Source organism: Carcharhinus amblyrhynchos, chromosome 25 (genome assembly GCF_965287045.1).
Source record: "Carcharhinus amblyrhynchos chromosome 25, sCarAmb.v2.hapA, whole genome shotgun sequence".
Lineage (NCBI taxonomy): Eukaryota > Metazoa > Chordata > Chondrichthyes > Carcharhiniformes > Carcharhinidae > Carcharhinus > Carcharhinus amblyrhynchos.
The window spans coordinates 6166667-6183421 of record NC_137348.1 but is presented as its reverse complement, the minus strand read 5'-3'; the positions used below and the strand labels follow the sequence as shown (position 1 = coordinate 6183421).

The 16755-nt window shown below is 47.0% G+C and overlaps 1 protein-coding gene across 1 annotated transcript in view; it reads left to right on the top strand.

Moving 5' to 3' along the window:
• Positions 1 to 16755, top strand: part of col27a1b (collagen, type XXVII, alpha 1b) — a 576392-nt gene that overhangs the window by 177324 nt on the left and 382313 nt on the right. The window contains exons 9-10 of the mRNA XM_080211775.1: positions 49 to 102; positions 6153 to 6197. Coding sequence (XP_080067901.1) covers positions 49 to 102; positions 6153 to 6197 — 99 coding nt within the window. The remainder of the gene's footprint in view (positions 1 to 48; positions 103 to 6152; positions 6198 to 16755) is intronic.

Below are 16755 nucleotides of genomic sequence, written 5' to 3'. Positions count from 1 at the left end.
GTGGCGCTAGCAGTAAACGTTGTCCATTTGCTTTTTCTCTTTCCACAGGGGGAGCGTGGACCAGATGGAAGTCGCGGTGCGAAAGGTTATCCTGGCAGGCAGGTGCAGTAGATCCTCTCCTGCGTGCAGTTTGACACAGAGAAAATGTTCACATGTTTGCAAAACACACTTCACTGAGAGTCTAGTGAGACAACCCCAAAAGGCACATTCTAGTCGTTAAGGCGATTGAGAGCGAGCGAGCTGTTCGAAGGCAGGCGCCTAGAAACATTAGAAGATAGGAGCAGGAGGAGGCCATTCGGCCCTTCGAGCCTGTTCCGCCATTCATTCCGATCATGGCTGATCATCCGACTCAATAGCCTAATCCTGCTTTCTCCCCATAACCTTTGATCCCCATTCGCCCCAAGTGCTATATCCAACCACCTCTTGACTACATTCAATGTTTTGGCATCCACTATTTCCTGCGGTGATGAATTCCACAGGCTCACCGGGTGAAGAAATGTCTCCTCATCCCCGTCCTAAGCACCTGAGCGTCGCATTGAGACAAAGCTGATTCGGTTAGAATTCCCACCCTCAGTTTGCCGGAATTGACGCGTGGAAAAAGTGGGTGGTCGCACAGTGGTTAGCACTGCTGCCTCACAGTGCCAGAGACCCGAGTTCGATTCCCGGCTCGGGATCACTGTCTGTGTGGAGTCTGTACGCTCTCTCCGTGTCCGTGCGGATTTCCTCCGGGTGCTCCGGTTTCCTCCCAAAGACGTGCTGGTTAGGGTGCATTGGCCGTGCTAATTTCTCCCCCTGTGTACCCGAGCGGACTAGATTTTCACAGTAACTTCATTGCAGTGTTAACGTAAGCTTTCTTGTGACACTAATAAATAAACTTTAAAACTTTAAACTTCATGCCTGGGTCCCTGAGCAAAATATATTGTTAAAGTGGCGATAGAAGCTGAACACTTGATAAAGGCAAAATGCTACAGATGCTGGAAAATCTCAGCAGGTCTGACAGTTTCCTTGGAGAGAGAATAGAGCCAATGTTTCGAGTCTGGATGAGGTCATTGAGTTTTGAAAAGTTGGCTCTATTCTCTCTTCACACTTGCTGACAGACCTCCAGAGATTTTCCAGCATTTTCTGTTTTTTGATTTGATTTGATTTATTATTGTCACATGTATTACTAATACATTGAGAAAAGTATCGTTTCTTGCACGCTATACAGACAAAGCATACCGTTCATAGAGAAGGAAAGGAGAGAGTGCAGAATATAGTGTTACGGTCATAGCTAGGGTGTAGAGAAACATCAATTTCTTGCAATGTAGATCCATTCTAGAGTCTGATGGCAGCAGAGAAGAAGCTGTTCTTGAGTTGGTTGGTACGTGCCCTCAGATTTTTGTATCGTTTTCCTGATGGAAGAAGTGGAAGAGAGAATGGCCAGGGTGTGTGGGGTCTTTAATGATGCTAGCTGCTTTGCCGAGGCAGCGGGAAGTGTGGACAGAGCCAATGGATGGGAGGCTGGTTTGCGTGATGGACTGGATTTCATTCACAATCCTTTGTAGTTTCTTGTGTTCTTGGATAGAGCAGGAGCCCATACCAAGCTGTGATACAACCAGAAAGAATGCTTTCTATGGTGCATCTGTAAAACTTGGCGAGAGTTGTAGCTGACATGCCAAATTTCCTTAGTCTTCTGGGAAAGTGGAAGCGTTGGTGGGCTTTCTTAACTATAGTATTGGGATGGGGGGACCAGGACAGGTTGGTGATCTGGACACCTAACCTCTCTCGACCATTCCTACTTCATCCCCATTGATGTAGACAGGAGCATGTTCTCCTTTACGCTTCCTGAAGTCGATGACAATCTCCTTCATTTTGTTGACGTTGAGAGAGAGATTTTATTGTTGTCGCACCAGTTCACCAGATTCTCTATCTCATTCCTGTACTCCATCTCGTCATTGTTTGAGATCCGACCCACTAAAGTTGGAGGGGAATTTGGCCACACAGTTATAGGTGTATAAGGAGTGTAGTAAACGACTGAGGGCACAGCGTTGAGGGACACTGGTATTGAGGAGGTGGTGTTGTTGCCTATCCTTACTGATTGTGGTCCGTGAGTTAGGAAGTTCAGGATCGAGTCGCAGAAGGAGGTGCCGAGATCCAGGCCACAGAGTTTGGAGATGGGTTTTGTAGGAATAACGGTGTTTCAGTTTCAGAAGTCGAACAGTTGCATTTAGGGGGAGGTGATGGCCGATTGGCATTATTGCTAGACTATTAATCCAGAAACTCAATTAACGTTCTGGGGACCTGTGTTCAAATCCCACTGCAGCAGAGGGTGGAATTTGAATTCAATAAAAAATATCTGGAATTAAGTATCTACTGATGACCATGAAACCGTTGTCAATTGTCAGAAAAACCCATCTGGTTCACTGATGTCCTTTAGGGAAGGAAATCTGCCGCCCTTACCCGGTCTGGCCTACATGTGACTCCAGAGCCACATCAATGTGGTTGACTCTCAACTGCCCTCTGAACAAGGGCAACTAGAGATGCGCAATAAATGCTGGCCAGCCCGCGACACCCATGTCCCACAAATGAATAAAAAAATTGAGAATTATAGAATCCCTACAGTGCAGAAGGAGGCCATTCGGCCCATCAGGTCTGCACCGACTCACTGACAGAGTATCTTTCCCTTGCCCTATCCCTGTAACCCATGGCTAATCTATCTAACCTACATATCTTGGGACACTAAGGGGCAATTTAGCATGGTCAATCCACCTAACTCTGGAGTGTGGGAGGAAACCCACGCAGACATGGGGAGAACAGGCCAACTCCACAGACAGCCACCCATGGCTGGAATCGAGCCTGTGTCCCTGGCGCAGTGAGGCAGCAGTGCCAAGCACCGTGCCGCCCTCATTTTGGATACTGTAGCAGAATTAGGTACCTATAGTGTTGCTATCCCGCGCAGACACGTTGAGAAGGTGCGGACTCTGCACAGGCAGTGACCCAAGCCAGGAATCGAACCTGGGTCCCTGGCGATGTGAGGCAGCAGTGCTAACCGCTGTGCCACCGTGCCGCCCACAGGATAGAGGAGAAAGGGAGCGCGGTCAGCAACTCTAGATTCTAGAACCTGAAATTTCTTTCAACAAACTAATGAACGATGCGGCCACTGGGAGCGGTGTGAGCCCTTATTCAATTTCTTGACATTTGGCAAGAGTGAAATTTTGGTGCTCCTTTGACAGCTGGAAGCAAACCACTTTTTTTTGTGAGTGACTGTCTTATTTTTTCCTCTCCCTCCAAAACGTTAATCGCACTGGAAAGTCCACTAATCCTATCCCAGTTCTGCTTTTCATTTTGTTTCCTGGCGGGAAGGGAATGCGCAGCATCCGACTGTCTCCCCTCCGAGGCTGAATCAAATAAATCAAGTGAATTCGGGAAGGCACCAGGAATCCACATGAATTCCGGTGGGCGCGCTCCCCGTCGACCACATTTCATAACCTGTCAAAGAGAGATTCATATCGGAATTTAAAAAATGACGCTGGGGCTGTGCCACCTGGAATTCGAGCATACAGAACTCCAGGGAGATTGCTAATTTGAATTTATTTGCATTTATCTATCCGTATAAATTGACAAATAATTTGTAAATACAATCACTATTGCCACCGTGAGAGTGGAACAGTGGCACAGTGCTTAGCACTTTTGTCTCACAGTGCCAGAAATCTGGGTTCAATTCCAGCCTTGGCTCACTGCATGTGTGGACTCTCTCTCTTTTTTACATTTAAGTTTATTTATTAATAGCATAAGTAAGGCTTATATTAACACTGCAATGGAGTTACTGTGACAATCCCCTAGTCACCACACTCCGGCACCTGTTCGGGTACATTGAGGGAGAATTTAGCATGACCAATGCATCTAACCAACACGTCTTTTGGAGTGTGGGAAGAAACTGGAGCACCCGGAGGAAACCCATGCAGACACGGGGAGAATGTGCAGACTCTATGCATTCAGTGACCCAAGCTGGGAATCAAACCTGGGCCCTTGGCGCTGTGAGGCAGCAATGCTAACTACTGTGAACATAAGAACAAAAGAAATAGGAGCAGGGGTAGGCCATCTAGGCCTTCGAGCCTGCCCCACCATTCAATAAGATCATGGCTGAGCTGCAGTGGATCAGTTCCGCTTTCCTGCTTTCTCCCCATAACCCTTAATACCTTTGTCTATCAGAAACCTATCTACCCGATAGGTGCCGCCCTATCCAAGAGAGAGTACTCTCGGTTTCCTCCCACAGTCCGAAAGACGTGCTGGTTAGGGCACAGCCTCAAGATAAAGGGGGGGCGGTTTAGAATGGAGTTGAGGAGGGACTTCTTCACTCAAAGAGTGGTGAATCTCTGGAATTCTCTGCCCGTTGAAGTGGTGGAGGCTGCCTCGCTAAATATTTTTAAGACGCGGGTTGATAGGTTTTTGATAGGCAAGGGGATTACAGGTTATGGGGAGAGGGCGGGAATGTGGAACTGAGACACGACAGATCAGCCATGATCTTATTGAATGGCGGGGCAGGCTTGAGGGGCTAGATGGCCTACTCCTGCTCCTATTTCTTATGTTCTTATTAGCCTTGCTAAATTCTCCCTCAGTGTACCCGAACAGGCGCCAGAGTGTGGCGACCTGGGGATTTTCACAGTAACTTCATTGCAGTGTTAATGCAAGCCTACTTGCGACCCTAATAAAAATTGAAAAAGAATAAAAGGCAGTATCTGTTGAACACAAATCTTTGGCGCTGTTGATTTTTAGCCTGAAGAATTCTTGGTGCTCCTGCCTCCAATCACATCTGGATTGGCGTTTTCCACTTCACAGCTCGCTAGCTTGTTTGTGACTTTACGCTGATTTACAATAATGGGTGGGAAATGACATGCTGGCAAGCGGAGTAGCGTAAAACACAGCCCCTGATGTTTCCAGATTGGTCCCAAATTTTGTAAATTGCTCTGTTAATAACAGTGAAATACCTGCTAAATTCCAGAGCGCATCACATGACCAGTGTAACTTGGACTGGTGGTGTATTGAAGTATGTCGGAAGTTACGTACTTTAATCTTCAACCGTACTTTCTAAACAATAAGAGTTTACCCAGCCGGAGAGTCTTAAAGTGAACTGCTTCATAAACTAGACTCACAGCGCCAGGGACCCGGGTTCGATTCCCAGCTTGGGTCACTGTATGCGTGGAATCTGCACATTCTCCCCATGTCCGCGTGGGTTTCCTCCAGGTGCTCCGGTTTCCTCCCACAGTACAAAGACGTGTAGGTTAGGTTGATTGGCCATGCTAAATTGCTCCTTAGTACTCCAGTTTCCTCCCACAGTCTGAAAGACGTGCTGGTTCGGTGCATTGGCTGTGCTAAACTCTCTCTCAGTGGACCCGAACAGGAGTGTGGCGACTAGAGGATTTTCACAGTAACTTCATTGCATTGTCAATGTAAGCCTACTTGTGACACTAATAAATAAACTTTAAAAAATGTTAAACTCTATTAATCTCAAGGTCATTCTCGTAAGTACCCATGAGGAATGGAGAAGCAGTGGCCTAGTGGTATTATCACTAGACTTTAATCCAAAAACTCAACTGATGTTTTGGGGACCCGGGTTCGAATCCCGTTACGGCAGATGGTGGAATTTGAATTCAATAAAAAATATGTGGAATTAAGAACCTACTGATGACCATGAAACCATTGTCGATTGTCGGAAAAACCCATCTGGTTCACAGATGTCCTTTAGGGAAGGAAATCTGCTGTCCTTACCTGGTCTGGCCTACATGTGACTCCAGAGCCACAGCAATGGGGTTGAATCTCAGCTGCCCTCTGAAATACAAGCCATTCAGTTCAAGGGCATCTAGGAATGGGTAATAAATGCTGGACTGTCAGTGATATCCATGTCCCACAAATTAATAAAAAAACCCTGTTCCCAATCCCCCCCATGAACTTTCACTCCCATCCACAGACCGAACAGTAATTCCTGATATGTTGGTTCTCTCGGGATGTAGCAATACCTGGGAGCTAAAGTCTCTTTGGACTGTCGCGCGCAAGCTTGTCACTTGCCTTCTGGCTGTGAATCCCCTCCCCTCACCCACCGATCCTGCCTCGAGTTAAAATTCGGGCTGCGGCTTCTCAAATTTCCTTTTTTGAATCTGTTGTTTCTTTTCCAGGGTTTACCGGGTCCAATGGGAAAACAGGGGCCAAAAGGATATCGGGTAAGTGACGAGGCTGAAGCCAGCTCTTGCTTTCTACGAAACCGGATTGGTTGATCGAATGTGTGTTAAAGTTGTCGCAGTGATTTTCCCTTCAATGTGGACGATCCTCTTGGCGAGGGCATGTGAGAGTCTCGTAAACAGGCTGTTAGCCAAATCCCAGTCAAAAAAAAACACAACAGGTTGGGATTTTACCGTCCCGCCCGCCATGGGAATCGGAGCGGGTGAACCATGGAAAGGCTCGTTGACTTCGGGGTGGCACCTTTGTGGTTTTGGGATGAGCGAGGCCATGAAGTCCCACCCAATGATTTAGATCAGTTCTTCAATGTGTCCAGAGGATTGTGTTTGGTGCTAATTGAGATTGTTAATACGTTTCTTCGTGTCAAAGGAAAATCTAAGTTATTTTCAGGCTGTTCAATAAAGAAGAGGGATTAAACATGATGAATTAACAACATTTGAACCTGTGTTTTGTGCCTTTCAGTACATGGGACAACAGCAGGCATCCCTGGTCCATTTCCCTCATTGTCCATGGTCCAGAAATAGACTCAATGCCACCTTGTTCCCACTCCTTGAATTCCCTTATGGTGAACAAGGTGAAAGACCCTCATGATAGTGCAATCTAAGGGTATACTGTTACAACGCAGAGGTTAATCCTCTTTACCTCACTTCGTAATCTGGTAAAGTGTTGGGAAGCTGTTATCTGTTCGACATTCACGGTTAGAGGTTCATTAACATAAGACACTCGCTTTAAGTGAATAACTAACATTATTTTATTCAACCAACCAGGAACCTTAACTAAAGCCAGTAACATTTTAATTAAAGGACAGCTCAACTGAAATGCTGTTCAAAGAAAGACAAGGATCATTCAGTACCAAAATTGTAAGAACAGAACCTTAGTTCACTCTCAAAAAACTGTGTACAACCAGGTCTGGTATCTCGGAAAAGATTTGGAGTTCTTGTATAGTTGTCTGCTGTTTGTAAGTGCTATCTGATTGGGTACTTTTCGCTGGTTAGAGGGTGAGTTATCTTAAGACCTGTCTGAAGAGTTATGAACCGACTGCTCCAGCTGGTCTAACTGCCCTTAACTGGTTCAGGTGATTGGGCCTTGCTTCTGGTTCAACTCCAGGCTCAACCCTTGATGGAACTGAGTTGAGTTCCGACATTTATATTCCTGATGACATATACATTCTCTACACCAGGATTAGTTTGATGCTGGCAACAACAGCAAATTCAAATCTGATAGGTTCCCTTTAGCTGAGTGTCTCCTTTAAACTCATAGGCTAACAAAATGCAAAAACCTGCAGAGCCGGTTACCAAGGCAACCCTGATGCTTTTGGCCCTTGAAACAAATGTTGCATCTTCGAATCTGTGCAAACTCTGCACTTCAAACATCTTGGCCTTGAATAAAACCAGCTTTTAAAGGGACTGACACAATCAGCTTTTAAAGGGACCATGCATTGTTGTTTCCCCTGTAGTATTTTACATTCTTTACAGACATTCTTTATAAACTCAGTTTCGCTACTATACAAATATGAATATTAAACTTTTCCCAGAGATAATCTCCAAACATAATTTGGAAAGTGTTGCTTCATTTCTGTCACCTTCAGCACAGTTTAATCAAATAATACTTTGTCTCAATTCTCAGGAAGAGACACAGGAGTTATATCTCCTTAAGACACCTTGTGCTGTGTTATCCACCTATCGCTCCCCGTTCCAGTGTTTCATGTGGCGTAAGTCACACTCCTGAAGCTACGCTTTGTTTTTTGTTATCATCCAGAACACTTACATTTTTAAAATCACCACATCACAATAGCCTGAGGAATTTTGTCAATCCTGGTAGGAATTTTTAGTAAAGTTTATTTATTGGTGTGACAAGTCGGTTACATTAACGCTGCAATAAAGTTAGTGAAAATCTCTTAGTTGCCACACTCAGGGGCCTGTTCGGGCACACTGAGGGAGAATTTAGCACGGCCAATGCACCCTAACCAGCACGTCTTTCGGACTGTGGGAGGAAACCGGACCATCCAAGTAAACCCCACGCAGACACGGGGAGAATGTGCAGACTCTACACAATCACTTAATAAAGCTGGGAATCGAACCCAGGTCCCTGATGCTGAGGCAGTAGTGCTAACCACTGTGCTACCGTGCCGACGAACAGATGTGAACAATGTCTCAAAAAAAGTACTTATAATGGACATTAACGATGTGGCTTATGGGGTGTATCATCCACTCCTTCGCTCCCCTTTTGGCTCCGCTAAGCGTTATCCTACAGAGCAGTTTTTAAATTAGTGTCCGCCAATAAATCCTCACGTCTTTACGAAGCATTAAAGTTTGGACTCACAAACTCTGGATCATACACATTTGGCAGCGAGCATTTATATCTCCACAAACGCTGACTCTACCTCTTTCTGAGTTACTATTTGGCCAGTTTCCTGCAGTGTGTGTGTGAGGAGGATGCCAAAAATGAAGAAGAAAGGTATTTTACTCTTTTGTGAGAGATGGGCATTGAGAGTAAAGCCAGCATGTCTTGTTCCATCCCTTGTTGCCCTTGAACTGAGTGACTGGCTGGGCCGATTTTTAGTGGGCAGTTAAGAGTCAACTCCATAGAATTGTAGGATCCCTGCAATGCCTAAGGAGTCCACTCGGCCCATCAAATGTGCACCGACCACTGTCCCACTCAGGTCCCTATTTCCGTAACCCCACACGTTTATCCTGCTAATCCACCTGACACTAGGGGCAGTTTAGCATGGCCAATCAACCTAACCCACACACCTTGGACTGTGGGAGGAAACTGGAACATCCGGAAGAAACCCACGCAGACACGGGGAGAACATGCAAACTCCACACAGACCCGAGGCTGGGATCGAACCAAGGTCCCTGGTGCTGTGAGGCAGCAGTGCTAACCATTGTGCAACTGTGCTGCCTTCTGTGGGTCTGGAGTCTCATGTAGGCCAGGTGTGGTCTGGAGTTGCATGTAGGCCAGGTGTGGGTCCGGAGTCACATGTAGGCCAAACCAGGCAAAGTCGGCAGATTTCCTTCACTAAAGGAGCATTGGTGAACAAGATGGGTTTTTACAACAGTTGAGGTTTGTGGTCGCTGTTACTGAAGCTAGCTTTATATTCCAGATTTTTATTTATCAGCTGCCGTGGAGGGATTTGAACCCCTGTCCCCAGAACATTAGCTTGGGTTTCTGGATCACAAATCCAGTGACATTACCACCGCGCCATCATCTCCCCATTGCAGACTCATTGTTATTCTTCATAGGTCAGGAACTGTCCAACCACCACAGTCCCACCCTGTTCTTCCATCATTGCTCATTGATAATTGGTTCATTTGAAGTATATACACTTCCAGGGATTTTCCAGTCAGAACTAAAGGAAGCTTTGGGAACATGGCTTACCCAAAATATTACGCAAGAGTAGAGGAAAGTAGTTGGGAGTTTTGTTATAGGCATTGGACCTCACAGCATCCAAATGTCCATGATCGTCCTGAACACCGGTGCCGCACAAGGCTGTGTCCTCGACTCCTTACTTCACTCCTCATACACCTATGACTGTGCAGCCAAATTCCTCTCCAATTTGATTTTCAAATTTGCTGATGACTCCACCGTGGTGGGTCAGATCTCAAACAATGACGAGACAGAGTACAGGAATGAGAGAGAATCTGGTGAACTGGTGCGATGACAATAATCTCTCCCTCAACGTCAACAAGATGAAAGAGATAGTCATCGACTTCAGGAGGCATAATGGATGGCATGCCCACGTCTACATCGATGGGGACAAAGTGGAAATGGCCAAGAACTTCAAGTTTTTTAGGTGTCCAGATCAGTAACAACCTGCCCCGCTCCCTCCACACCAATGCTATAGTTAAGAAAGCCCCATCAACGTCTCCACTTTCTCAGAAGACTAAGGAAATTTGGTATGTCAGCTACGACTCTCACCAACTTTTACAGATGCACCATAGAAAGCATTCTTTCCAGTTGTACCACAGCTTGGTATGGGCTCCTGCTCTGCCCAAGACTGCAAAAAACTTCCAAGGGTCATAACCAAGCCCAGTCCATCACGCAAACAAGCCTCCCATCCATTAACTCTGTCTACACTTCTGACTGCCTTGGAAAAGTAGCCAGCTTAGTTAAGGACCCCACGCACCCCAGACATTCTCTCTTCCACCTTCTTCCTTCGAGAGAAAGATACAAAAGTCTGAGGTCATGTACCAGCCGACTCAAGAACAGCTTCTTCCCTGCTGCTGTCAGACTTTTGAATGGATTTACCTTGCATTAAGTTGATCTTTCTCTGCACCCTCGCCATGACTATAATACTACATTCTGCACTCTCACCTTTCCTTCTCTATGAACGGTATGCTTTGTCTGTACAGTGCACAAGAAACAACACTTTTCACTGTATGTTAATACATGTGACAATAATAAATCAAATCTATTGTCTTGATGGGATGTTGTTGCTTGTGAGTTTCACCTGGTCAACAGCCCTGAGGAATGAATTCAGTGTTTGGAATTAAGAAGACCCCACTCTGTTGGTAATCCTCCTCTTCCTGTTTTTATCGTACGTCAGTAAAAAAGATTCTTTTAACATTGCTTTTTTGACCTTCCTCTTTAGCTGGGGAAAACAAGGCAATAAATGCATCTTCTGATGTCGCAGTAAACTCTTTGCATGAAAAGTCCCAGCTTTGATCCACAATCTTTGCTATAAGGTTGATTTCAGCTGGAGCTGCAAGTTATTACTTCGTGAACACACGAACAAGGAGCAGGAGTAGGCCATTCAGCCCCTCCAACTTGCTCCTCCGTTCAATGAGGTCATGGCTGATCTGATTGTAACCCCAAACCCACATTCCCACCCACCCCCAAAAACCTTTCACCTCCCTCGCTAATCGAGAATCTATCTTGCTCTGCCTTATAAATGTTCAAAGACTCTGCTTCCATTGCCTTTTGAGGAAGAGAATTCCAGAGAGTCCCCACCCTCTGAGAGCACAAAATTCTCCTCGTCTCCGTCTTAACTGAGCGAGCCCTTTTATTTTAAAACTATGGCCAATTTGCAGAGAAGTGGAAACGGCCAGTGCTCCGCTGCAGAATGCTCTCTGCTGGCCCAGTGTGTGGCTAAAGACAAGGGTGCCTAAGATAGTCTGAGAATTTCTATTCGAGGTTCACACTTAAAGAGAAGTCCCTTTCACATCAATAACGTAACCTTATCCTAACATCAATCAACACCTCCAGAAGGAGAGAAGGTTCTGGAGAAGAAAATATAATTGTCCAAACAAATTAAAGTCTTTTTCAGCTTAGAATATTTAAAACCCAGTTGCCTCCAGTCTTAGTGGTGCATTAATTGTAGGCATACAGGAGACATGGTGACACAGTGGTTAGCGCTGCTTCCTCACAGCATCAGGGACCCGGGTTCGATTCCCCGCTTGGGTCACTGACTGTGCAGAGTCTGCACGTTGTCCCCGTGTCAGCATGGGTTTCCTCCAGGTGTTCCAGTTTCCTTCCACTGTCCGACAGTCGTGCTGGTTAGGGTGCATTGGCCGTGCTAATTTCTCCCTCATTGACCGGAACAGGCGCCAGAGTGTGGCGACTCGGGGATTTTCACAGCAACTTCATTGCAGTGTTAATGTAAGCCTACTTGTGCCTAATAAATAAACTTTAAACTTTACTTCAGACACTGTAATAAAGTCTACGTTTAAGTGATTGGAGGTCTTGTGGTGCAGTGGGTTAGCGTCCCTGCCTCTGAGCCAGAAGCTCCAGGTTCGAGTCCCACCTTAGAACTTGATGGCCAAGAAAGGTGCATTCGTAACGCGTCTGAACAGGTTGAGTGTTAGAATCCTTCCAAACACGCCAATAGCTGGTGGTAAGAGCGGGAGGGACTCCTGGTTAGCCGCACTTATTGAGGAGTGGGCCCCTTTCGAATATAAGCCCCTGGTGACAGAATAGCAACCCTTTCCAGGAATTATTAACTATGGAAACAGATGAAAGGCTGTCTTAGTACACCACTCGGTGCGGGAACAGAATTGGGATGAAGTGATTGCACTATCATTGAGGAATTTTTGCTATTTTCACCTAAGGAAGAAAATAGGTGGCGTCGAGATTTTAAAATGATGTGTACAAAATGAATTATTCTGTGTAGAAATAGCCACTGTCATACTGGTGACACATACAGGTGGACACATTTAGCTCATGACTCAACTCATCGTCACTCAAGCTATCACTCTTTTCATGTACTTTGGTTGTCGATTTCCAATAGGTTTGTAAATGTGACTCTCTAACCACCTTTTAACCCGCAGCTCCAGAGTAAACCTTCTTGAAAGTTGACTACTCTTTAACACAAATGGAAACAAGATTTACAGTGATAGTCTCTCAGTTTGGAGATCTGAGATTTGAATTGCAGGTTTTGCCAGGGTAAAGTGTTTCCTTACCATTGATTCTGGTTGAATCAAACAGTGGAAGGTTCCATTTCGTTAGGCTTTCCACTTCCCCGATTTAGCACATCGATTGTATTTGTGGACGTTTTAGTAGACCACACTGTCCCCCGTCTTGCTGACCAAGATGTGGAGATGCCGGCGTTGGACTGGGATGGGCACAATAAGAAGTCTCACTACATCAGGTTAAAGTCCAACAAGCTTATTTAGAATTGAGACAATCTTCTTTAACCCATGATTATCCGTGTCTCCACTCGCACTGTCTGTACCTTTTAAGACTTGAAAACCTGTAAAGACTCGCATTCCAACCATTATCTTGCAAGTGAGTCTCTGTCTGTATATGTGAAACCTACCCCTCCATTCACCTGATGAAGGAGCAGCGCTCCAAATAAACCTTGTTGGACTTTAACCTGGTGTTGTAAGACTTCTTACTCTACTGACCAAGAATGGTGATTTAGCAGTTTAAGGGAAATTTCCTATCCATTAAACCGGGTTTTATGATTTTCCTGCAAAAGCCTGGGACAATATTACCCCAAACGCAACTTAACTCCAGAATCTGAAAGTGTCGACAGTGCTACCAGCACGTCCAGTGTTCATATCCTGCACGGATAGCTTCTCTTGGGTTGGGTTACACAGTGGATTAAGGCTTGATCCCTCCACTTTAGCAGGAACAGAACTCCAGCCCCCTACTCCTGCCAGGAGAAATGGAGCATGTATCGCTGAGACAGACATATCGCTGATATTAACTACAAACAGATCTCTTCCATTGATACCCATTGACAATGAATCAAGCGAGGGATAATCGGGGCTTTCTTTTTAATATGTTGCAAATTCTTCATTCAGGGTTGTGCGGCTTGAGACTTGCTTTCAGATGTTGTTAATCTGAAAAGGATGAACGTTTTCGTGGATTGAAAAAATAAAGTACAGTGTGATCCGGAAATTTGAAACGAGTGAGAGTTGATCTTTGGAGAGATGTGAGCAGGGGACAGGATAAACTAAATACTCGATGGCAGTTTTCAGAGAAGGGCGAGAATACCATTGGGTCTGCTTAATAAATGTTCCATAAATGTTTTGTTGGGCTTTTGTCATTAAATAATTTCACAGGCGGCCTTCCCCTCACTGCCAGTTAAACAGTTTTCATCTTTCATTACCGGGGTTTGGTTTGAATTGAGGTCTTCCGGTGTGGGGGGCGGAGAGAAGAACAAGAAAATGTGACAAATCATTGCAGAGTGAGCATTAAGCCTTTGGCATTTATTTCTTCTTGACTCAGACAAATCTGAGAATTCCAAAGTTTATTGAGAGTCTCGGGATTGAATTGCAAAGCAGAGTTTCCTCGCCATGTTGTTAGTCTGAAAGGATTGTCTTCTGTGGCTGGAAGTACTTGCTCAAGATAGACAAAAACAAAGAGAATTACGGCACCAAAACAGCCCGTGCTGCTCCTGATGTTCTAACCAAAGTAAAATAAACCTTCTGGCCTGATTCGGTCCACATCAGGCAGTACGGTGGCGCAGCGGTGAGCACTGCTGCCTCACAGCCCCCCGGGACCCGGGTTCGATTCCCGGTGGCACAGTGGTTAGCGCTGCTGCCTCACAGCACTAGGGACCCGGGTCCAATTCCTGGCTCGGGTCACTGCCTGTGTGAAGTCTGCACATTCTCCCCATGCCTGCGTGGGTTTCCTCTGAGTGCTCCGGTTTCCTCCCACGGTCCAAAGATGTGTAGGTTAGGTCGATTGGCCATGCTAAATTGCCCCTTATTGTCCCGGGATGTGTATGTTAAAGGAACTAGCAGGGTAACTATATGTGGGGTTTCGGGAATAGAGCTTGTTGTCGGAGCAGTCTCGATGGGCTGAGTGGCCTCCTTCTCTACTGCAGGGATTCTACAATTCTATTCCCTCCCTATTCGTGTACCCATCCAGATGCCTCTTAAATGTTGCTAATGTGCCTGCTTCCACCACCTCCTCCGGCAGCGCGTTCCAGGCACCCATCACCCTCTGTGTGAAAACCTCCCCCACACCTCTCCCCTAAACTTTCACCCTCTCACCTTGAATCTGTGTCCCCTTGTAATTGGCACTTCTACCCTAAGGGAAAAAAAACTTCTGACTATCCACATAGAATCCCTACAGTGCAGAAGGAGACCATTCGGCCCATCGAGTCTGCACCGACCACAATCCCACCCATGCATTTACCCCTAGCTAGTCCCCCCAACATTAAGGGGCAATTTAGCACGGCCAGTCCACCTAACCTGCACATCTTTGGACTGTGGGTGGAAACTGGAGCACCCGGAGGAAACCCACGCAGACACGGGGAGAATGTGCAAACTCCACACTGACGTAGACCCAAGCCGGGAATCGAACCCGGGTCCCTGGTGCTGTGAGGCGGCAGTGCTGACCATTGTGCCACCGTGCCATCTCACATAGCCCTCCATCAGATCTCCCCTCAGCCTCGCGTTTCCAATGAAAGCAATCCTAGTTTACTCAACCTCTCCGCACACCCTGAAGACCGGGCAACATCCTGGTGAACCTTCTTTGCACTCTCTCCAAAGCCTCCACGTCCTTCCGGTACCAGGAGTTCATTCACCCCTTCAAAGCTATTAGTGTCTTCCCATCATTTAAAAATATACAGTGATTCACTCTATTATACTCTGACACACCGGGTTATTGGAGTGAATAGGGGAAAGAAAGTGTTACATTTACAATGGGCCTATCATATTTCCCCAGGGAATGTCCCCAAAAAAACTCCATTGTCAGTGAATTACTTTGATGTGTAATTGTTACTGTTATTTAGGCAAAGTATTTTGGGACGTGGGTTCTCATCTGCATTCTGCAACGCAGTTGGCAGGTTCCCGATATCCCTTCCACTGCCAAGAGGTTCGTGCTGAGATGGAGCTTTGAATCAGAGTGGAGTACATGAAAGAGCAGCCTGCCCCAGTCTGCTCACTCTCTCTTTTTCTAACAGTAGAATCAGAAAAGGGCTCGGGGATGGAGCACCTTCCTTCTCCCTCTCCTGAAGAATGGAGCGCATTGTTCCCCGGGGTGGGGGTGGGCAGGGCAGGAGGATCAGAATTGAATTGACTATAAATTAAAACGCAGCGCAGTGGTTAGCACTGCTGCCTCACAGTCCCCAGCACCCAGGTTCCATTCCCAATGGTACAGTGGTTAGCACTGCTGCCTCACAGTCCCTGGGACCTGGGTTCGATCCCCAGTGGCACAGTGGTTAGCACTGCTGCCTCACAGTCCCTGGGACCCGGGTTCGATTCCCGGTGGCACAGTGGTTAGCACTGCTGCCTCACAACCCCCCAGGACCCGGGTTCGATTCCTGATGGCACAGTGATTAGCACTGCTGCCTCACAGCCCCCAGGACCTGGGTTCCATTCCCGGTGGCACAGTGGTTAGCACTGCTGCCTCACAGTCCCTGGGACCTGGGTTCGATTCCCGGTGGCACAGTGGTTAGCACTGCTGCCTCACAGTCCCTGGGACCTGGGTTCGATTCCCAGTGGCACAGTGGTTAGCACTGCTGCCTCACAGTCCCTGGGACCTGGGTTCGATTCCCAGTGGCACAGTGGTTAGCACTGCTGCCTCACAACCTCCCGGGATCTGGGTTCGATTCTTGGTGGCACAGTAGTTAGCACTGCTGCCTCACAACCCCCCAGGACCCGGGTTCGATTCCCGATGGCACAGTGGTTAGCACTGCTGCCTCACAGCCCCCAGGACCTGGGTTCGATTCTCAGTGGCACAGTGGTTAGCACTGCTGCCTCACAGCCCCCAGGACCTGGGTTCGATTCTCAGTGGCACAGTGGTTAGCACTGCTGCCTCACAGCCCCAGGGATCTGGGTTCCGTTCCCGGTGGCACAGTGGTTAGCACTGCTGCCTCACAGCCCCAGGGGTCCGGGTTCCATTCCCGGTGGCACAGTGGTTAGCACTGCTGCCTCACAGCCCCCAGGACCCGGGTTCCCAGCCTTGGGTCACTGTCTGTGTGGAGTCTGCACATTCTCCCCCTGTCTGCATGGGTTTCGTCCGGGTGCTCCGGTTTCCTCCCACAGTCTAAAAGGCGTGCTGGTTAGGGTGCATTGACCATGCTAAATTCTCCCTCGGTGTACCCGAGCAGGCACGGGAGTGTGGCGACTAAGGGATTTTCACAGT